Source organism: Amblyomma americanum, chromosome 2 (assembly GCF_052857255.1).
Source record: "Amblyomma americanum isolate KBUSLIRL-KWMA chromosome 2, ASM5285725v1, whole genome shotgun sequence".
NCBI classification, from domain to species: domain Eukaryota; kingdom Metazoa; phylum Arthropoda; class Arachnida; order Ixodida; family Ixodidae; genus Amblyomma; species Amblyomma americanum.
Window position 1 is genome coordinate 190,816,030 of NC_135498.1, and position 23,775 is coordinate 190,839,804.

The following is a 23,775-nucleotide window of genomic DNA, read 5'->3' on the forward strand; positions in this document are numbered from 1 at the left end:
GGGACGGGACGAGGTATGCCCTCCCTCGTACGCGGTCCGTTGGCGTAGGCGAGGTGCACGGCGGCCGCGAGGCTTTGTGACAATTATAAGCTCATCGATGCGGTGGCAGAGCTTATCGATACATGTAGATGCAGCCGTCTGCTCCGGGTGAGGGCGGGTGCGGGTTAGAGCTTGAAGAGGTGGGCTGGTGCACAGCTCACGCTGGCCAAGGGAGAGAGAAGCTGCCGACCTCTATGATCTCATCGGCAAGTTTGGAGAGGTCCATTTTGGAGGCACTGGCCAGGATGATCTGGATGTTCGCCGGAAGCAACTGGAGGAAGAGGTCACATACGAGAGTATCATCCGCGGGCGGGGCTCATCTGACGAGAAGCTGCACCGTACACGCAGCAGTTGAATGGGGCGATGATCTCCAAGCTGCTCAGCAGACAGAAGTTCTTGAATACGTGTTCGCTCCGGCGCTGTAGTGCAGAAGTCGCCGCCTTGAACTAATCGCTGGAATCCGCCAACGGGTTCTACCGGAAGCAGGCCAGGATATGGGCAACCTTTTCAACGGTGGTAGGAAGTAGGCAGCATACATGTAAATACAGCGTGGCTTGCGATGTGATCAGGACCAGGCCGAAGTGGCCTTCCATCTGAAGAAACCAGAGTGCTGGGTTGCTTACCAGTAGGGTGGCATGCGTAGAGCAGTAGGTGAGAGGGGATCTGGGACCTAAGGCAGCGGACTCGGAACCGATCTGCGTTCCGCGTTCTGCGTAAAGAGCGGGTCTTGGTGACGCTCCATTACTCTACCTCGTCTCAGCAAGGGCCACAAGCATCAAGTCCGCATGTCACCAGCTGTAGAGCGCAGGCGGAAACATGACCTAAACCAGTCATCTCCTGGACTCCAGAACGGTTTCATTTAATAATGTGGGAGCATTAGACGGTTCTGTCGCGACTTTCGTCCTTGTGTTAACACAAATGTGCAAACATTTGGCTGTGTTAGGTAGTGTGTAATGAGATCTGGCTCTGGGAAATTTTTGGTCGATGTGTTTTAAATAGTTAATTAACTAAACACGAAAATTACTCTTCAACGTCAGAAATGTCACGGACGTCGACATAACTTCTCCACATGATTTTGGTGTTCTATAAAGATATATGTGCAAAAGATTGATCATGTTATATAGTGCGTGATGAGATCTTGCTGTGGAAAAAATTTAGTTCTCGAATTAGGATTAGTTAATTAAACGTGAAAAATACACTTCGACGTCACAAAGCCCGTGTTTTACTCCCATGTTTCGTGTCTGCAAAACTTTCTCCGCACGATTGCGTCGTTCTGTGAAGATAAATATGCAAAATTTTGATTGTGTTAGTGCATGATGAAATATTGTTATGGGAAACATTTGGTTGATGAATTGCAATTACTTAATTACATTTCGACGACACAATAGGCGTGGTTGACGACATAGCACCTAGATGTAAAAACAGCCACGGACGCCAACATATAAAAAATAGCAAAAACAAAAATGAGAACAGCAAAAGTAATAATAACAAATAAAAAAAGCTCGCGTACTGGTGTCGTGGAAAAAAACTCGCGTTCAAGGTAGTTACATGTTTTCGAGTTACTGCACGTAAGTAAACTTAAGTATGTGAAAAAATTACAATAAAAAGCTTATTAAAAATAAACAAAAATAAAACAAATAAGAACAGAAATAAAAACAAATAAGGTGGAAAATTATAATATAAATATTAAACAATAAATAAAAATATCGCGTGGTGGCGTCGTGAAAAAAAACGCATTCTAGAAAGTTCTGTGCTTCTGCATTCCTGCGCGTAAGCAGACTTAAGTGGCCTGGAAGTTTTTTTTTTTTCAGATCTCCTCGAGGCGAGTCGCAGCCCAACCTTTTTTGTAACGCGGCTCGTGTCGCTTCGTCTTCTTTGCGCGCTCCCATGGCGTAGTAATGAGCCACACAGGATTGTCGGGCTCTTGCATAGAAATCCGCTTTAACGCTCTCGAGGCAGGGGTTCCTAGGTGCGTACCCAACTTGCGTTCGAGCGTGCCCACACTTGCTTTCCGTCTAAAAGGCTGTTTACCGATACTTCCATAGGTTATAATGAGCGCTCTCCACTGTTCGCACTCGGGGCTTTCGCGGATGCTTGTGGGTATGCATGCACTAAAAAGGACATTAAACGCGTTTGTACGAGAGGGTCTTGAAATGACTGGTTTGGGTTATATGGGTTTAACGTCCCAAAGCGACTCAGGCTATGAGAGACGCCTTAGTGAAGGGCTTTGGGAATTTCGACCACCTCGGGTTCGTTAACGTGCACTGACATCGCACTGTGCACGGGCCTCTAGAATTTAGCCTCCATCGAAATTCGACCACCGCGGCCGGGATCGAGCCCGCGTCTTTCGGGCCAGCAGCCGAGCGCGATAACCACTCAGCCACCGCGGCGGCTCCAATGACTGGTGGCGGCAGCTTAGCTGTCTATATTGAATTTGCCTTGGGGACTCCGGAATGGTTTATTTGAATCAGTAAACATGAGTGACTCATACGCCGCTTCTGAAAATATTTTATCCACGTGTGATCTTAGCGCCTTGTATTTCTTTACAGAAAGAGAAATGACAGGCACTTTAAACCACTGAGAAGAACTAGTACCTTTCTGGTTTGGCTGAAGTTTTGTGTTTTTTTTTCATACTCATTTACCGGCTCAGTTCTAAACCGGATCAAAAGAACGTGACTGTTAGCCAATCCCGAATGCAAGAATGTTTGCATTACAGGTAGTGGTTATCATTTTATATTTTCAATGTTTATTGAGGATCAGTGAGTTTTAATAACTTGCTCCTGGCTTGTTTCTTTGTTTGTCGTGAATACTCAGGTAACCTACTGAGGAAATTTTTGAACTAGGAAGACATCATCGCAACGTACCCTCAACTACGTCCACTCAACATCCTCAAGACTGAAACGCAACTCTCTTGCATGATTTTTGGTATTGGACATGCCACTAAACAAAAACAATGAAGATATTATGAGTTGATCACGACGAACCGTTTGATTGAGAAATTTGCAGTTAATGCGTAAAATTATGCACATTTCTTGTCTTATTAAAACAGAGAGGTCTCAGAGGATGTTCAAAAGCGGATGTTAACTGCGCAAAAATAATTATTTGGCTATTCATCGTCCATTTTTCCCGAGAACCTCGCGGTCTAGTGAGCAGCCGCTCCTTTCGAAGAACGAATGGAGCATAATCCTTCGCAGTTCTGTTACACAAATACTGCGGACTGATACTAATAAACACTGGGTAGCCACTGCCCGTTTCGACTGCAGCAAGTGCACTGAAGACGACAACAGCCAGTCATAACTAGTCGATCGCTGTGCAACCGCAATGCCTGCAATTAACGCGCACAAAACAAAACACGTATTTAATACTTCTTTTTAGTTCAGTCACGTTACTTCATTGCCTGCACTGCCACACCGAAGCCGTACCACAGGCTTAGCGCGCGCAACAGAAGACGGCGAAATCAAGATGGCGATCCAGTGGAAAGAGGCTGTCTCCCCTCACTAGAAGTGGAGGCGCAGAGTGCATCGAGGCACCCTATAGGCAACCTCACTTTAATGAGGACTTGGGTTCGTAACAAGTCGAAAACCCGGCGCCGTCACTAGAAACTGGTGTCGCTTGGCGGTGAAAGGGCATAAACGTGGAAAAAAACCCATAAAATGACGTGGCGAGTACGGTGCTGCGCTTGGAAAGAACTACCTCCCATCAACCGACAGAAACGCACTAGCGAAAACGTGTGAACATGTGTGAAACAACGAAATCAATGAAATCAAAAGGAAAATCTGTCAAACAATGCATTATATGCGGGACGACTGTTAGAGAAGGTCAAGTGGCGTCCCTCATTCCCTGAGTCGCTTTGGGACGTTAAACCGCCATAACCCATAAACCAGAAGCTCATCTATCATTCGAGAAATTACGTCTTTATCTAACAGGCAAACTCAAGTGGAATTAATACAGGTCTCAGCACGGCGTCTCCCGGCATCTGGCCGGTGATTTTTAGCAAGCTCTAAAAGCTCTGCGCGATTAAGAAAGGGGGAAACAACTGAGGAAATCTTGCAGTGCTCTGGAAAATCTTCGTGACTATTTATAGAAAGTATGAAATATGCTCTCCCTGTCTTTAGGTCGATCGATCATCTGCCAGTGGCCGTATGTACACGCTAACACATTACAGAGGAGCCTATTACATAATACCGGTGGCGCAGGACGCGTACGGCCTCTGTGCTTTGCTCCGCATACTGATTTGACGCCCGCGAGAGCCCTGTTGACGTCCGCGAGAGGATATAGCTTTGAAAACTAAACTAGTGCAATATGTTGATCAAGAGCAATTTTCATGGCGCTCTCCGCTTATACGTGGGAGCTGGGACCAAAATCAAAAGCAAGAAATTTTCGGTCCTTTACATCTGGAATTGTATTAAAATGGAGTGACTGGACTTTTATGTTTGTTGCATTTTCTTGAAACTCTCTGCAGCCTGTAATGATACTTCAACATCGAAGCCAGCCTTTAATCGTTAAACCTCGTACACAAAATTATTTCCCATTTTTGAGGCCAGAACGCCGAAATTACGAGGAAGTTACTCCTCTCCTAATGTGCTACCAAATGAGCTATGGCTTCGGCTGTTCAATCCACAGCTCAGCTGGCTAAGCACCACGCGTACCGTACAGAGGTCGCTGGTTCAGATCGCAGCACAGCCTTTATGCGCGCGCCCCTGGGTTCCGCGTCGTCGGTATCGGCGCTAGTCGGCGTAACACGCCTCCTGACTGGTAGTGTGTGACAGTTTCCGTGTTGGTAGGTAGTAGAAAAGCGAAATGACACCTGCCACAGCGATAGCGCAAGAGTGGACAAACCGAAAGTGGCCGCCACAGGAAGATCCCGGAAGGTGTCTAGCAGCAACAGACACTACATGCCAGCCATGGCAGGCGGCGTGAAAACAAGTACGCAGCTATGCTCAAACTTCGCATTTCCGACTATCATAATTGTTTGTAGATGTCTTCTTGTAATTTGTAATCAGTTATCGCCAAAAAAACAAAATACTTACTCATTGCCTATTTACGAACACCGAAACTACAAAAAGAACACATTCTCCAATGCTTCCTTGGTTCTGATGACATTTGGCTCCATTCAAACCTATGTCAAGCAGAGCCCCTCATATAGCTACGCTTGACTCCTCAATAGCTTTCCCACGTTCTCGGTTCTCCCCATCTCGATGCCACACTTAGCATAAGAGGGTGGTGGATGCCACACTTAGCATAACAGTCTGGTTGCCAAGCAATACAGAGGGGGGCAAACCCCATAACATGGGACGAGGCAGCTCTTAGGGGACTGCCCTCACAGCGCAATGGACAGCCCTTGGAGGGCTATCCGCTTCAGGGCGTCGATAATTATCCGGCGCAGACCAGCAGCAACGGAGCTAGCCAGTAGAGCGTCCCAGTGTGACTCCGCCGTGGTTGGTGATGCAGGGTGTGGGAAGGTAGAACATGTGAGGAGGACGTGAAAAAAGCCTCCGGTGTCCTGCAGAGCATATATGAGGAGAGGAATTGATCGAGGTAGCGGGCATGACGGAGAATAGGGTAGGGAGCAGTACAGGTCTGGAGTCGGCGCCAGTGCGAGGCCTCTGTTAAGGCTAGGGACGGAGCCGGCGGTGCGTAAACGCACCGGGTACCTCGGTAGTAAGTAAGAATATCTATGAACTTAAGCAGATGCTCCTGGGATGGCGGTGGAATTCCAACTCCGGCTCGGAAAGAGAAACTTCGAGCGAGGTAGTGGACCTCCTCGTTATTCGCGAGGCCTGCGTGTGCGGGAATCCAGGTAAGGGCTACGGTGTGGGTGGGGTGCCAGAAGCACAGAAGACGAGCCGCGGTGCGGAATATCAGGCTTTTGGCGAAATTGTATAGGGCGGATTTTGAGTCGGAGATAACTTTGGTGGCAGAGGTGGCGATGAGAGCGAGCTCCATGGCCGCTCTTTCTGCAGTTTCAGATGAGACTGTGGTTGTGAAGCCTGATGCGATTAATCGGGCCTGTTTGTTAGCGACGGCGAGGATCATGCGGGAGCCCAACGAGTACGCTGCCACGTCCACGAAGGCTACCTCGAAACTGTCTCCTTACAGCTTGTGCAGGGCTTTGGCGCGGGCTACCCTGCGTTCTCCGTCGTGCTCGGGGTGCATGTTCTTTGGGATGGGAAGGATGATGACATGGGAGCGTAGGTCTGGAGCTAGGGGGACGTCCTCGGTAGGATGGTTTATCGGGGCGATGCCTAGCTGACAGAGTGCGGCCTGGCGCGGTACCCGACAGGCGAGTCAGGTTCGCTTTTAGGGTGGCTTCTGCCAGCACCTCAAACGTGTTGTACGTGCAGAGTTTGAGGTGCCGGGAGTAGAGGTGTTGGGGGGTATGCGGAGGGCGACCTACGTGCAGCTTCTGAGAAGCTCATTGATGCGGTCCCGCTCCTTCAGGTCCAGGCCTGAGGTAGGGGAATAAATGCGCCGTGCGGCTCCTGATGTAAACTTGGGTCCGGCGGACAGTGTTCCGCTCTAGCAGACCCGCGCGCCGGTTCGCCACAAGCCGAATAAGACGGGTGGCTTGCTGGGTCTCGGTAAGGAGAATCTGAATGGCGTTGCCGTGCGCACCGTCGAAGTGAAGGACGACGCCCAGGATTCGAATTTAGGAGAGCAGGGTAATGGGAATGTTCTCTAGAGTGAGCGAGATAGGGCCGTTGGCGGGGTAGTGCTGCGTGGGACGGTAGAGGTAAAGTTCTCATTCGGAAGTGGAGCAGGCTAGGCCGCACGCGTTGAGTCGATGATGTTGAGGACTGACTGCACGTTGTGTTCCATATCGGTATCACTGCGTCGATTACCCCAGACAGTGATTTAGTCAGCATATAGGATGAAATGTATGTCGGATTCTTGGGCGTGTTAGTGGGGAAGTTGGAGAAGGTTCTGGCACAGCTTCCGTACTTATCGCTGGGTCAAGTTCTGCATTCCATTGGTGGCATCCCAGGACGTTCTGCATGGCGGTCTGGGTGGTACTCGTGAATAGGTTAGATTGCACAAAAAATCAGTACATACAAAAGTGCAAAGCTGGAAAACGGTCGCCATAACTGAGGTCGTAGAGCATCATACTCGACACTCGCAGATACGACTTGCGTACACAGATCCGTATATGGTCGGATATATTCGTACCCCTCCACTACACAATTTCCCAGAGCCCAGTTACAACTCAGCATAAAGTAGAACGCAACACTATACGTCCTCCTTCTGCTTCCAGTAGATGATCATAGTTCGTGGGCATGCTCCGCCGTCACTTTAACCGACAGGGGCCTTTTCACGCTAAGTGGGCTCTTACTTTTCACCAACCCTGTTTAGTTTATTCTTTTCACAAGCTCTGCTGAAGGACATAGTGGCCGAGCCAATTACTCGGCCTGCGAAAATGAGTGTTTTGCTGCCGCTTGTGCTCTAACAGTTATAGTCGGTCCCGAGCAGAAACATAGCGGTCGTGAAAATAAAAGCAAACGGTAATCCTCACATACGCAGGTAGCGCCTGAGACGTTCACGGCGGAAGTATCGCAACTCGGGGCTCCTTCGTCAGGGCCCTCGCGCTGGGAGAACTACACGCTGCAGCCGGGCAGAACGCATTACGCGGCAGTGTGCGGCCTGCCGGTTATCCACACGCCGAGCCATCCAGAGTGCCTCATGACGGAAAGGCTCGTGGGCCCCTACAACGTTGATGTAAGTGCCAGGATCTTGCGAGAGCACCCACACATCGCACTGCGGTGTGCAAGCTAATGTCTCCAGCAGGGAAAAGATTAGATAGATAGATAGATAGATAGATAGATAGATAGATAGATAGATAGATAGATAGATAGATAGATAGATAGATAGATAGATAGATAGATAGATAGATAGATAGATAGATAGATAGATAGATAGATAGATAGGTAGGTAGGTAGGTAGGTAGGTAGGTAGGTAGGTAGGTAGGTAGGTAGGTAGGTAGGTAGGTAGGTAGGTAGGTAGGTAGATAGATAGATAGATAGATAGATAGATAGATAGATAGATAGATAGATAGATAGATAGATAGATAGATAGATAGATAGATAGATAGATAGATAGATATATAGATAGATAGATAGATAGATAGATAGATAGATAGATAGATAGATAGATAGATAGATAGATAGATAGATAGATAGATAGATAGATAGATAGATAGATAGATAGATAGATAGATAGATAGATAGATAGATAGATAGATAGATAGATAGATAGATAGATAGATAGATAGATAGATAGATAGATAGATAGATAGATAGATAGATAGATAGATAGATAGATAGATAGATAGATAGATAGATAGATAGATAGATAGATAGATAGATAGATAGATAGATAGATAGATAGATAGATAGATAGATAGATAGATAGATAGATAGATAGATAGATAGATAGATCTTTATTTCAGACAACAAGGTCTCGGATACAGGGGCAAAAGGCAGATGCAGTCTGCCTGACGGGGCCCAAGCACCCGATACAGTGCTCAGGACAATGACATAATTATAAAGTAAATATTTACAAGGCACATCACAATAAGAAAAACATGAAAATTCACAGAGTTGACGGAAAACAGGGACATCAAGAATTTCTGCGTGAACAACCCCTTAATTATTTGGACGAACTGCTTCCAGCATAAAGTGCCTTTTTTAAGCCGCTAGTAGTACTGGCCCGCCAAAAGGATACATTTGCGGAATAGGGTAAAAATAGAAACAAAAAATTATAAAGGCTACAGTATTGAAGGGTCATCATCATCATTAGCAGCCTAATTGCACTGCAGGACAAAGGACTCTTTGATGTCTCTCCAATTAACCCTTTCCTATGCCAATTGCGGCCATCCTATCTCCTCAAAATACTTAAAATCATCTGCCCTCCTGACTCTCTGCCGCCCCCTGCCACGCTTGTCTTACCTTAGAATCAAGTCCATTAATCAACAATGGTAATTTTGCCTTCGCAGTACATGCCCTGCCCAATCCTATTTTTTCCTCTTGATTTCGACTAGGATGCCCTTAGCCCGTGTTTCTTCCCTGACCCACTCTGCCTTCTTGCTGTCGCTTAACGCGGCACCAAATTTTTATTTCCATAGCTAGCTGCGCTCTCCTCAAGTTAAACCCTTTTCGTTAGCCTCCACGTTTCTGCCTCATAAATGAATACCAGTAGGTACAGTTATTGCTAACCTGCCATTCATGATCTGAGAGAACCTGCCAAATGTGCTCTACACCAGTCTTGTTCTTTTAGTTATTTGACTCGTGATCCGTGTCTGCGGTTACTACCTGCCCTAGACGCATTCCCATACCACTTCCACCATCCCGCTACCATTTGTAAAATGCTGTTTCCTACCGAGGCTATTGAGCAATACGTTAGTTTTCTGCACATCATTTTTTGGCCAAAAGCCTTGCTGTACCTGTTGAACACAATGATCATGCTTTGCATTTCATCTCCTTAGTGACAAAGCAAAGCAATGCCATCAGCGAATAGCAGAATACTAAGACATTTCCAGCAACTCTCATCTCCAAAGGTTCCCATTCCACTCTATTGAATACCTCCTTTAAACAGGCGTTCTTTGCATTGCGAAATCTTGGCTACCTGGCTGACACCCTTTCTTATAGGTACTTTTTTGCTGACGTTACGAAGGACGATGTTAGCTGCTCACCCGCTATAGATATCTTGCAGTATTTTCACACAACGCTCTTCTACTCCCTGTTTTCGCAGTACCTGCATGACCGCTGAAGATCCGACTGAGATGCTTCATTCGTAATCTATAAAGGCTATAAATAAAGGTTGCGTATACTCTGCGCATTTTTCTGCCAAAGGATTGATACTGTGAATATAGTCTGCTGTCGAGCATCCTTTACAAAAGCCTGCCTAATCATTAAGATTGATTCAAGTCTCAGGTGGTCCTGACTCTATTCACGATTGCTTAAGCAAATGTATATGCAATGAAAAGGAAGCTCATCTATCTTGAATTGTTCAAGTCCTCGACATCTCCTTAACGGCGGATCATGCTATCAGCGTTTTTCCAAGCTTCCCGTACGCTCGAGGTCATAAGGCATTGCGTATGCAACGTATTCAATGCCAAACGTTCGACCCGATACATTGGCAAAGTTGTGAGGGCGTTCGTTTCCTAGGAACGAGTTTGCCACTTCGAAATTGGCCGCAGGGGCGGTGACCTAATTTAATTGTTAATAACAAATGAATGCATGGCTATGTCCCGGGTGTCGTGTCAGCAATAGTTTCTCCGCACGATTACGTCCTTCTGTGGAGATCAATGTGCAGAAGTTTGATTGCGTTAGTGTTTGATGAGATCTCGCTGTGGGAAAAATATGGTAGATGTGATGTAATCAGTTAATTAAACGCGAAAATTACACTTCGACGTCACAATAGCCACGGACGTCGACATAGCTTCTGCACACGTTTGTGTCGTTCTATAAAGGCATATGTGCTAAAATTTTATTGCGTTAAATAGTGCGTGATGAGATCTTGCTGTGTTAAAATATGGTTCGTTTATTGCAATTAAATACACAGGATAATTTTACTTCGAAGTCACAAAGCCCGAGTTTATGTACTGTGTTTCATGTACCAAAACATTCTCCGTCCGATTGCGTCGTTCTGTGAAGATTGATGTGCAGAAGTTATGTTAAATAGTGCGTATTGAGATCTTGCTATGGGATACATCTGATTTATGAATCTCAATTACTCAATTAATGACACTTCGACGACACAACAGCCAAGGATGTCGACACAGCACCTGGCTTTCAAAACAGCCACGGACGTCGGCATAGCACCTGGACGTTAAAAGTACAATAAATCAAAAAATAAAGAAACAGTTAGCAAAAAAAGAAAAGTAAAAATAAAATAAAAATAACAAATCTCTTCTGGCGTCGTGGAAAAAACCCGCGTTCTAGAAAAATCGATGCTATCGCATTCCTCCACGTTGTAGAGAAAAAAAAACGATAATAAACATAAAAATAAATGAAAATAAAAAATTAAGAATAAAATATTAAAATACAATCTTAAAAGTAAATAAAAAGAAAATATAAATCGCGTACTGGCGTGGTGAAAAAAGCCCGCGTTTTAGTAAGTTCCATAGTTTGGCATTCCTCCAGCTATTTTTTATGCTGTAGCTTAGCAGCGACGCTCGCTCACTCTGGTGAAAAAGATGCAAAAAGACGACGACGAACATGTGGTGTGAAGCTCGTTCGCTGCCCGAACGCTTGGTTGAACAGTTGTTGCGTGTCGCAAACTGGGCGTGCTGCACATTCAAGCTGAGCCGCAACCCCCTCTTACATTCGGTGGAAGCTGCTATACCTTCCCTGTCTTACTCTGGATCTCCGTAGCCGTTGCTTAGCGCCGACGTCGGTTATGCACGAAGTCACCAGCCAGACAGCCCCCGTTCGTTCGCCTACCATCGTCTGCTCCGGCGGGCTCCGAGAGCGCGACCCCACCGTCTTCAGTGGCGCCGACGGCCACGATGTCGACGAGTGATTATTCGTGGTACGAGCGCGTCAGTACCTGCAACAAACGGGACGATACCACAAAGCTCGGTCACGTTTTATTCTATCTCATCTACGTGGCTAATCTGTGGTTTCGAAATCATGAGGCCGACTTGCCGACCTGGTCTACCTTCAAGACCAGTTTCTCGGAGGTATTATGCCGTCCAGCTGTGCGCAGACTGCGCGCCGAGCAACGCCTCCGCGCTCACGCTCAGCACCTCAGCGAAATATTTACGAGTTACATTGAAGACGTTCTGGACGTATGCATGCAAATCAGCCCATCGATGCCTGAGGCCGCCAAATTAACATCCTGACAAGTACCTCCGATGACGCGTTCCAGATGTTGCTCGCCAACAATCAGCAGACTGTTGTCGATGTCACCAAACTCTGTCAAAGCTTTGACGTCCTGAAGCAGTGCCCAACGAGTCGCTTCCTGCGCCAGCGGTCTACAATCTCGCTTCTGACTACCTCACTGCTCGGAACGTAAACTGGCTATAAACTGGGTACAGGACTTTCGCTTCGTTTTATCTTGCCTATAAAATATCGCAATGACGACAAATCTGGCCTGTTTGTTTTATTTCCGTCGACGATTCATTAGATTGTAGGCCTAACAAGCACCGATTTGTTGTGGAAATTGTTCTCTTCATAAAAACCTAATGGCGCCCCTATCACCGGAGTTATCTCGTCTGCGTATGCTAAATGATGTAATATAAAGCATAATGACCCGCAAATTACTTGCTTTTATTGCACGCAAACGTGCAATTCCTATTCTAGAACTCTCGATTAGCTCTCCTGCATCATGATCGTGTGTAATGTATACCAGCGTGAAACCACTCATGTGTACGGATGGTCAGTCGTCAGCGGCGCGCTGCTACACCAACGCGTTTGACATGCCAGATGTGGTCTTTCGGCGTCCTTTACGGTTCTCGATACCCGCGGAGATGTTGCTCTGCATTGAGCTCGCGAGTTAGCTTGCAAGTTAGTTTTCAGGCTTCAGTGTAGGCATGCCTGTGCTTCGTACCATGGCGAACTTATGAACCTTCGCCTGTGAAGTCTTCCAACGCATCTATGAAGAGAAACACAAGAAGATTTTCATCTCGTCCTTTTTATTTATTGCCCCCAGGAAAATTAAAAACCTATCAGCGCCATCTCTCTGCTCTAGCAGTACGTGCATAAAAGCAATCAAAAACATAAATTACCGTTTGCTCAACCCTCCGATCACTGCAGCAACTTAAGTTCAGCGATGTTGCAGGCGGCAATTCGTCACGGCGTCTTCGTTCAGCATAGCACGGAGCGCGCATTGTGTGGCGAGTGAGTGCATGCTACAAATTTTCCTCTCCGTTCCCTTCTCCTCAAGATAAATGTAAAACGCCGTGTTATGCGAGCAAGCTAGCTGCCTTTTATTTACTATAGGAGATCTACGGCTGTAGCGGCCGCCGTCTATCACTGAAAAGGCATGCGTATTGCGTAAAATATTTTCTTCCTAAATACACCTCCAGCCTTTCGGTACAGAAAAGAGTACCGGAACAATTGTTTCTATTTGTTTGAAGTTCATTGTGTAAATAAAGCAGCTTTCATCTTACCCATTTACAGTGGAATCCAATGGGAAACTAAACTTGTGGCTGATTGTTTCATCTCTCGCACTGGTCTCGTTACATTAGTCGGCAAAGAGCTACAGTGGCAACCGCGACGTAGTGACATCCTGCCGCCGCTCACCGTGGCAACCGAACCGACATCCGCTTCCGGCGTTTTGACCAGTCAGGTGCGGCCGCTGAGCCAGATTATGACTCTTTTTATTACGACACAAACTCGGAATACGGCACCAGAACTCGCCGCCCGGACGCTTATGTCTCCTCCGTCCTTTGCACCACTGCCACCACCGCCGGCACCACCCCGTCGCTACCGGCCGCCCCGCCTCACCGTTGTGAACCCATGGCGCATCTAGGACAACCGCCCTATCTGTTATACCATTTGCTGGGCGGCCCGCGTCGCACGGCTTTGTCGACAGCTGGCGCCGAGTTTCCGGGCCGGTTCACTCCTACAGAGCTGCGACAGTGCGCCTCCCTCGCTGCCTATTTCATCCGGCCCCTCTGCGGACTCCTTCCCTCTTCACTGTTGTTCACACTCTTCATGCCGATCTCCTTCTCCTCGTCGTCGGTCTCTCTCCAATGCGCCTTTGCTCTGCTGCCCGTCCGGAGGAAAAATAACAGCCGCAGTTCCGGAGGCAAGAACTGCCCTTCTATCGAACTGCCGAAGTCCTCTGTCTTCCCCCGCCCATGTTGTCAAGGTGCTTGTCGATGGCGACGCCATTCTCGCCCTTCTGGACCCGGGCGCTATTGTCTCCCTTATTTGAGCTGCAATTTGTCGACGACTACGTAAAGTGACGACGCCTGTTCCAAACTTTTCCCTCTGCACTGCCTGCTCACACGGCATTCAACCATTGGCAGCGCGCACTGCTCGCCTTGCTATCCAGGACGTTTTGTACATCGTCTTGTTTCTCGTGCTATCCCGCTGTCCTTATGATATTATTCTGGTCTGTGACTTCCTCACCCGTCATCATGCTATCATCGACTGCGTGCGTTGCAGCATTGAACTGCTCCCCTTTGTCCCGACCTCCTGTGGGACGCCTCTTCTCGTACCGTTAAAATGCTGGTCGCTGAATATGCCGCTATTCCTGCCTCTTCTACAGCCGTGGTGCCCCTCCCAAGTGCTTACTTTTCTAATCCGGCTTTTTTCTTCAATCCGACTGCCCGTCGCCACTGTTTCCTTCTTCCTTTCGCTCTTCTGTCTGCGATTGTCACAGAGAAATGAGGTAACAAACCCTTTTTCTTGCCCATCAACGCTTCTCCGTGGCGAATGCCTCGGACCTGTCGAATCCCTCGATCATGTTCGTACATACTCTGTCTTCGGAGGCCCAGACCGTCTCCAGATAGATGACATTGATTCGCCTGCTGCTGCGCCAAAGCAAAATTCCGTTTCTGTTTTTTTTGCCCCTGTCGATGCTTGCTTTTCGCCAGCCGAACGCGATCAAGTCGTCGCATTGCTTCAGCGTTTTCGTCCCTCTTTCGAGTTCCAGCACACCTCTCTGAGCCACACATCTGTCGTTACTCACTGCCTAGACAGCGGCTCCCATGACCCTTTGCGCTAGCACCAATTTAGCTTGTCAGCTACTGAACGGAACGTGATTGCCAAAGCAGTGGAGGACATTCTTCAGCGCAGCGTCATCCAGCCTTCCGAGAGCCCTTGTTCCTCCCCCTTGTTCTCGTAAGAAAGAAGGGTGGATCTATCCGCTTTTGTGTTGATTACCGTCGACTCAATACGATTACGCAGAAGAATGCCTATCCACTTCCCCGTATTGACGATGCCCTCGACCGTATGCAAGGCCGGAATTCTCCTCGCTCGACCTGCGCTACGCTTGCTGCCAGGTGCCTTTTGCTGCTGCTGCTGACCGAGAGAAAACGGCTTTTATTACTTCCGAAGTCCTCTACGAATTTAACATAATGCCATTCGGCTTGTGAAACTCTCCGGTCATATTAGAGCGAATGATTGACACAATTCTCAGCGGCCTCAAGTGGAACATGTGTGTATGTTACCTCGACGATGTCATCGTCCTTTCTAGATTTTTTCGTCCCGCCTGGTCCGTCTAAAGCGTATCCTACAATGTCTGGCCGATGCCGGCCTGCAATGGAACCTGAAGAAGTGAAGCTTCGCTTGCCGGCGCTTAGCATCTTGGGACCATGTCGTCTCAAAGAAAGCGTTTTTTTTCGATCTTTCCAAGCTGCGTCCAGTCGCCGAGTTCTCAGGACCGACTTATCTGAAAGAGCTGAGTAGCTTCATAGGCCTATGCTCTTTATGCTGCCGGTTCGTGCGAAATTTGGCCTCTGTCCTGTCTCCTCTGGCTGAGCTGCTAGACGGCGACCCAAACCACTCGTCTTGGACAACAGCCTGTGATGCGGCCTTCTCCACGTTCCGCCGCCTAGGTGTGTCCCCACCGAGCTTCCGCCATTTTACCTCAGCCAACACACAAATTCACGCTGATGCCAACCACGTGGAACTCGGCGCACTCCTCAAACAACGTAGACCAGACTTTGCCGAACAGGATGTTGGATTCGCCAGCCGCAATTGGACCTAAGCCGAAAGGAATTATTTTGTAACGAAAAAAGAGGGCTTGGCGATCTTCTGGGATATTGGCAAGTTCCGAGCTCATGTACATGTTTGCCCAGTTTTCTGTCCTGACTGATCGCCATGACCTCTGTTGGTTGTCTTCCCTCAAGCACCCCTCTGGCCGTCTTGCTCTTTGGATGCATCGTTTACATGAATATGATATTCAAGTCATGTACCATTCTGGCCATAAGCATTCCGACGCCTACACCCTATCTCGCTGACCTCTCCCCTGTGACTTCGACTCCACATCTCTCGCCACCAGTGATTCGTCTTCCCCCGGCATTGCCTACATGCTATCTGAGGAACGTCAGAACCCCTCGATCGCTTCCCTCCTTCCTCTCCTATCTATAGCATCTCTTCTTCCGGCGGCCCTGACTCTCAGTCGTCAAGCTCGCCACTTTGCAATACGAAACGGACTAATTAAGCGCCGCAAATACGTTCCTCACGGACGCAAATGGCTCCTAGTCATTCCTTGGCACCTCTGTGGCGACATATGCGCATCTTTTCACGCCAACCCCCAATGTGCTCGCGCCGGTGTGATGAAGACTTACACCCGCCTTCGACTCCGCTTCTACCTTTCGGGAAATGTACCGCTTTATCCGACAATATATTCACTAGTGCTCTGAACGCCATCGTCACAAAACTCCTCCTCATCGTTGTACCGCTCCGATGCAGCCGTTGCCCTGCCCCGTGCGCCCACTCTACCGCGTTCCATTCATCTTAACGGGTCCCTTTCAATCACTCGGGCTGCACACCGCTGGGTTATAGTGGGAGTGGATAACTTCATCCACTACGTCGAAACCTGATCCTTGCCTTCCGCTTCTGCAGAAGATGTTGCGTCTTTCATCTTGCATCATCTCGTTTCGCGCCATGGTTCATCTAAGGAACTTCTCGGCGACCGAACTCCTTCACCAATGCCGCATTGTTCACCGCACTAGAGCGGCCTATCACTCTCAAACAAATGGCATTACTGCATGTTTCAACCCACCGCACATTGAGCGACAAGCGTGCCACGTGCGTTGCATCTGACTACTCAAATTAGAACCACATTCTCTCAATTCTAACATACGCTTATAACACTGCCACACAGATCACAAGTGGTTTCTCTCCCTTCTTCCATCTTTATGGCCGCGAGCCCACCTGCAGTACTGTGCTCCCGTATCGCCCTGATGTGTCCGAGGCCCTGACTGTTTCTCCAGCAGCCACATATGCTGAAGAATGCCGCCAGCTTGCCCGCTCTCTTATACCACAGGGCCAAAATCTTCATAAGCACATTCGTGCGCCCACCAGTCCGCTATAGTCATATACCCCGGCTCACTAGCATGGCTTTCGGTTCCGTTTGCCGGTCCCGGCCTCTCCACGAGGCTACTTTTCAATTTTCAAGTTGTAGTATATTGCTACCATATAAAGTTGTTACACTATAAAGTTGCTACCCTGAAATGTTGTAGTATATTGTCCAGCTTGCTGGCACGAGGCTTATACATAAATGGCCCTCTGCAACACTTTGTATTTGAGAGCATAATGATTTTTTGAGTGTACAGCTGTAAAATCTGCTTATGGGGTTGTAAAAAAATCCTTCTTTGCTAGAATGAATTTAGAACTTCATGCGTGTGATCCCTGAGCAAGGTTTTGGATGTAGGGTTGCTTGAATGGCAGTTTACCGATACCCTCAATAAAAAAGTGCACAACAGCTGTACGAAAAGGGTTCAGCTTAAGTTAAGAACACTGCAGCGAGCTGTGGAAGCAAAAATTATAGGTGTAACGTTAACAGAGCAGAAGCGGGCAGAGCGAGATAGGGAAGAAACGGGGAATAATGACATCCTAGTCGAAATCAAGAGAATGAAATGGCATGACAAGGGCATGAAATGCGAAGGCAAGATTAGAGTTTCTCCTTAAGGGTAACAGAGTGGATTCCAAGAGAAGGCAAGCGTAGCAGGGGGCGGCAAAAGGTAGCGTGGGCGAATCAGATTAAGTAGTGCGTGAGGATATGATGACCGAAGCTGCCATAGGACAGGGTTATTTGGAAAGACTTGGCAGAGGCCTCACGCCCTGCATTGGGCGTAGTCAGGCTGGTGGTGACGATGATGACGACGACGATGTTTGCAAGATATGCTCGCGTAAAAGTGGCCCTCATGCTAGCTGCACTGTAATCACTCTCTCCCCTGAATATCACAACCCTATCAGTTTTATGCTAAATGAGTGTGCACGTACCTCCTTTTGGCTGAGGCTTGAAGAATGCTGCCATGCATGGCCACAGCCCAGCTTAGTGTTCAGCTTGCCTTTCCTAGCTGCTATTCAGGTTGCATATTGTAATCGGCCTCCATTGCGTATGTTTTGGCAGCTGGTTGTGTCAACAGGGCCTTCTGCTGCAACAGTAAGCAATAAAAAATCCTGCAGTACTTTGTTTTTGTCTTCAATACTATATTTATGTTGATATAATGCTTTCGTGCGGCTGGCCATGCCACGAATGCTTTCTCATACAGCAGTGTAGAAGGGCAAATATGTTAAATGTTTGAGTTCTTGACCCTGAATGGAATATTTAGTATCATAACGTGTTCATAATGCTGGCCGTGCCAACGATGACTTTTGAGTCACAACTCCAAGAGCCGCTCATAGAGGCGACAGAAACAAAGATGTCCGACAGTGCCTATAGTAGCGCGGCAGAGGAGGATTTATTCTGGGGGAGGGGGTTACGCCCCCTACGAAAGGCTGAAATTTTTCGTAGGAAAACCATGCGGAATCCCTGTTTCTCAACGAAAAAATTCCGAGAAATACATGTTTCAAATGGGACCGCCCCCCTTTAAGAACGGTCTATAAATCCACCCCTGTAGCACTGGAACATAGCATGTTTCATGTACAGAAATCAAGTTTTGTTGCGTAATATACATGACCATAGCTTTTCGGACTGCTTCTAGAAGTTTGAGTACCCAGTGGCTGCAATATAAGTTTCACACTATTGTGCATTGCTGCAATGCTGTGCTTCACGTTTGACGTGCAGAGCTGCAGCTGTGCGCACCACTTTCTCTATTTGGTGGAATACTAGGTTCTAATGTAACTGAATATTAGCACACTTTATTTGTGGTCCACAGTACCGGCAATGAGAGTCAATTTATGCCATGCACATGTGCATTCTCATTATACCAAGTATTTTTACCACAAAGAGCTCTATCAAAGCACATGGGTGCAAGAAACACAAGAAAGAAAAGGCCTCCAAATTCAGTTACAGCCTCATTACAGTGTGAAAACTGAGAACAATTGACGTTCATACAGTGCACGAAGGGCGGTACATTTTCGTTGTAATAAAGTGCGAAAATGGTTCGCCTTTTTCCGACTTCTTTACAATGACCTCAGCCAGAAAAGGAATTGCAAAACCTGCTACAGGAAATGAATCTCAATATAGCGCGACCAAAAATACAGACTTGACCCCGATATGAACTTATACACTTGACCCCGACCCGTCTCAGAGGTAAACGCCTTGGTAGAAGCCTCAAACATTACACGCTTGAAACGGGTATGCAGCAAAGATTTAGTATACTGAGAACAAGCGAGTGAGCTGCTTCGTTTACAATACTGCACGCTGCCCTTGTCATGACCCCACCGCTCACGGACGCGCAATCGCTGAACAAAAATGTCAGTTATTTTATAATCAGCACCGGTTGCATCACTGGAGCGTTACAAGCACATGCATAAGTAGCAACGAGGTTTTACTGCCGATAGGAACGCGCACGCGCACACGCACACTGCACGAATGGCACACCGACACTGCGCGCACAAGACACGAAATTTAATCGTATTTATTCACTGGTGAACAAGCAGCGCGAATGCCCCTCAGTGAACTGTGGCGGTCTCCCTATGGCTCCGAGCAGTCTCGCAGTAGACGAAATCCCCGTGTTATCGTTGTCGGCGAGCACGTTCAGATCCGTGCACGCAACGAGAGCTTTGCACTGAATTCCACCTTGAGATATGGGTGAACGCCGTCAACGTCAGCCTGTGAGCACTATCACAAACGGAAATTCGAGCAGTTAAGTACGTCTACGCCGCACCTCAACTGGTATGCCGCGGCCCGCTGCTGCCGCCCGGTTTTTAAACAGCTACAACGAAGCTGTTCCTACGCTGCGCCCGGAGAAGATTACCTCCCGATAGAGAAAAACAACGTGATTTTCTCCACACTTTCCTCCCAGCGTGCTGTATGGGCAGGGTCTCTCCCGAGTTTCCTTCCTCCATGAAGAAATATTTATGGTATGGAAATATATGTGGTGCGGAAGAAGGATAAAAAAGCTTTAATCTTGCGTTATAGCAGTCACGACTGGGTAGGTTTGTAACGCTAGCCTTATTTTGGCCGCATCCCGACAGGTTGCAACATTCGCCGACCCAGATGCGTGGCGGAGGCGCTTGAAGAAGGCTTACGCTGATGACATGGGCATGGCGGCGGTCATGGTGTACGACGTGGACCTCGAAGACTTCAGCGGGAAGTGCGGGTCCGGATTGTCACCTCTAATACGGACGATAGCCACCACGTCCTCCGCGTGACGCCGTCCTCAGACGGAGAGAGCGTTACTCCACCTCTTCGCTTTCTTTTGTAATTTGCGTTTCTCCTAACAGCTGTGACTTTCTAGTCGCCATCTTCTTCATTCCGCAGCCACGCTTTCTTGGAGAAGATAATGGAAGGAAACTCTATTTTCTAGTTTCCCCAAAAGTGACTTCCATGAACAAGTGGTTTTTCAGTGTGATTAGCTTCATTCACCTCGAGAGTAGAGTGACTGTTTATGTGAACCTGGGTGATCTCAGGTATTTAAACGATTAAACATCTGCATTTTCCTTACGAAAGTTACGCGGTAGATGGTCAACTCGGTCGACTCTCCAGCTGGTAAGTGTATCATTGGCTCCGAAGCAGCGGGTATATGAAAGAAACGAAAATATACTGTATATGTGACATTCGCGTCGCTGCACCTTTACACGTGAATGCAAACGGCAAAGATATGTTAATCGCGCACAGAACGTCGTCTTTTAGACTCTTCTAGCGGTATTTGCAAGCAATTCGTATATCCCTGAATTCTCACATCTGTCTTTCCATATTTATTTTTACTAATTTTAATGCAGAAAGCTGGAATCGCTGGTGAGACATTTCTGAGTTAAGCGCGTGGGGCATTAACGATTGAAAGGTGGAATGGAATTGTATCGAAGAACTCTCTTAAGTCAGAGCGTCTTGCGGGGACCATAACTTCACGAATGGCACTGTCCTCTCTGAATATTTCTTTAAATCCCCGAAATAGCGAAGGAGGTGGAGAACTCCAGTAATTGTTTCGGTGCCACGATGCAGAGTACTTGCTGCATGCAATGCTGCATACTCATTCAACATTCGGGCACGAAGAATACAGCACGTTCGCAGGTGCGACACATAATGTTGCGCTAGACCCTCCCAGGTCTGCAGAAGTGGTTAAAGAAGTGTTAGCATATTTCGATTGCAATTAAAAAGTTATGTCGACAGAGTCAATAAGCGTCACAAAGCTGAGTGACTAAACTAATTACGCTAGCTGACATATGGTAGCTTTTGGTTATTACATATGATTGTAAATCGTTTTTTTCTCTCACCAACCACTGGCCGAGCAAGTAACTCAGATTTTACAAGGGATCCAGTGAAATACCTTTCTGCTTACGTAGAAGCCAGTGGACGCTATCGTTCCAGGAATGCGAAACTTTTTTCTCAAGCGAATGTTATATGATCCACAATGAAGCTGTGACACATTATGACATTGAGTCTATAGAGCATCTACACATCTCGGAAGGACAAAAAGATTAAAGGAAAAGTTCACTGCCCGTCTTGTCCTTGTCTTCGGCATGTTTGTCTTTTTTAGCGCTGCGGAACTTTTGCTGTATTCAGTAAGTACCAAAAAGCCCGGGAATTGGTTTTACTAGAGAAAAAGAAATTTAGTCTAATGGCAGTGTGTATATTGACTTTAGAGAAAAGTAAGTTGCAATTGTTATAGTGTGCCTATAGGGAAATATTAATTGAAATTGCCATAGGTTATGGTCTAATGCTAATCTATAGACTGTCCAGATGTACATTTAAGTTAAGGCCAATTTTTCATACCTGAAGAGAAATTAACGGTGTTTTAGGCACTATTTTATAGACAATTTATGGATTGTTCATAGACAAGTTCTAAAGGATGGCAATTGCGTCTGTAAGAATTCTACACAAAGTCTGCAGACAATTTTATAAGATGCACCTGTATTCTCCAATGCTTTCAGCGAGAGTAGCAGCACAAACGCAACAGACTCACCCGTGCATCGAGTCACTAGGCACCTCGGCTGGCCACGGCCCAGTCGTTGCTGAAAGGCGCATCCGCACATGTAAACACGTAAACATCCGGTGAAGTTTTCCCACAGTTTAGATGAGATGTGGCCCCTTTTCGCCTGGGCCTCCTCCTATACTGTGGCGTGATGCTATGGCATTGTTACGCACCAGAAGCGGTGTTTAAAAGCGAAAGCTTTACTACTCCTCTCAGTAGCTTCTTCGCGGTGTCCGCGAGTTTGACCTTGAACCGAAGAGAAACCACGTGACAGCTATGACGTCACTCAGCCCCCGCAGCCGCCGAAACCAAGTGCTCGCCTCGGTTTCTATAGGCCGTGGGCGTTCATTGTGTTATTAAAGCGAAAGGTTTACTACGCCAGCCAGCGAGCCATTTTTGAGCCATTTCGGCTTGTCGCGCACTTCAGCCGTATGCCGTGGCCGACGAATGACCTTGAGCCGCCGTTGCCTAGCAAAGCCGCAACCGCGCTCCAACAGATGGCGCCGCCGTCGCCACTCGCTCCACCATGGGCCGGATTACGCAACTGTCACAAATTCTGTCAAACGTTGTTGACAGTGACGTAAAAATGACAAAATGAAGAGACGTCACCACTTGACGCAACGAAGATTCAGACAATTACAGTAGGGCGGCGCCATGAGAGCATTTATTTCCACGCCGAGGGGCTGTCTGTTAATATTTTTAAAAAGACTTAAGAAATACGCATCGATTTCATGATCGACGAAGAAGAAGAAGAGCGTCCCTGCTAAAGTGGCTGCACTTCAGAAAAACCTCGCCATCTCCGTAAATGCGTGCCCTATTTGAAGAGCACTGCATCCTCGCCTTCTAAAGAAGCTCCGGACGTCCTCCCACCGTCTGAGGCCTCCTGGTAACCATGCATGAGTGCAGCTGAGCTGGACAATGACACTAGGTTTAGTGCCTCCGCTGCGACACTGGCGGAGGTAGCTCTGCCGCCGTCTCTCGCGGCAGCACCTGCCACCCAGTCGACACCTGATCCGCGGCGCCAGGTCCAGCTTTGTGCTTCCAGTTCATCGGCAGATGCACCCCTCCAAGGGCCCCTAGGGCCAAGGGCCACCAACTCTACACAACCGGATTAGCTGCAAACCGCACGGCATAATGAACCGGGCATTCAAATGGGCTTATTTGCACCTGTACCCGCGCAAAAGTGCACTGCTGCAACCTACAAGCGTCCCTCCCTCAAACGACAGCCAACCGATTCCAAGTGATGGCTCCCAAGGTAAGCGCACTTGTCTTACGATCGAGAACTCGGTGGAGCCTACACCCGGAACGTCTTCTTACAAAGTGACCGTTATATTAATGGCCAAAAAAAGCCTCGCGGATATACCAAACAAGATTTTACAAGCTAACTTGGATGCGTTTTTCGGAACCAAAGGTTTTCGGGGCTTCACAGCTAGGACAAAGTCCAACATTATTGCATTCTGGCTTCCGACTCCGACTGCCGTAGAACGGCTGCAAACGCTCACCAGTATTTCACTAACATGCTAAATCTCAGTGCCAGTACAAGTGTATTTAGTTGCAGGCTCCGACATGCAGCGCTGCGTCGTCTACAACGTCGATATCACTGAGGATGAAACTGCACTCCAGCGTGAGGTGTACTGTCCCACGCAACGTGTCATCCAGGCCCGACGCATGGGAAAGGGGCCCTCTTGCATAGTCACCTTGCAAGGCCCTCTGACGCTACTAGCCCGTGTGTACTATTATGGCTGTATTGTACGGCC

At 47.7% G+C, this 23,775-nt stretch overlaps 1 protein-coding gene across 1 annotated transcript in view; it reads left to right on the top strand.

Annotated features, from left to right (window-relative positions):
- LOC144119390 (putative chitinase 10) overlaps positions 1 to 20,343 on the top strand; it is a 217,932-nt gene extending 197,589 nt beyond the window's left edge. The window contains exons 9-10 of the mRNA XM_077652017.1: positions 7,558 to 7,752; positions 20,082 to 20,343. Coding sequence (XP_077508143.1) covers positions 7,558 to 7,752; positions 20,082 to 20,258 — 372 coding nt within the window. The 3' untranslated portion in view covers positions 20,259 to 20,343. The remainder of the gene's footprint in view (positions 1 to 7,557; positions 7,753 to 20,081) is intronic.
- The last annotated feature ends 3,432 nt before the right edge of the window (positions 20,344 to 23,775 follow it).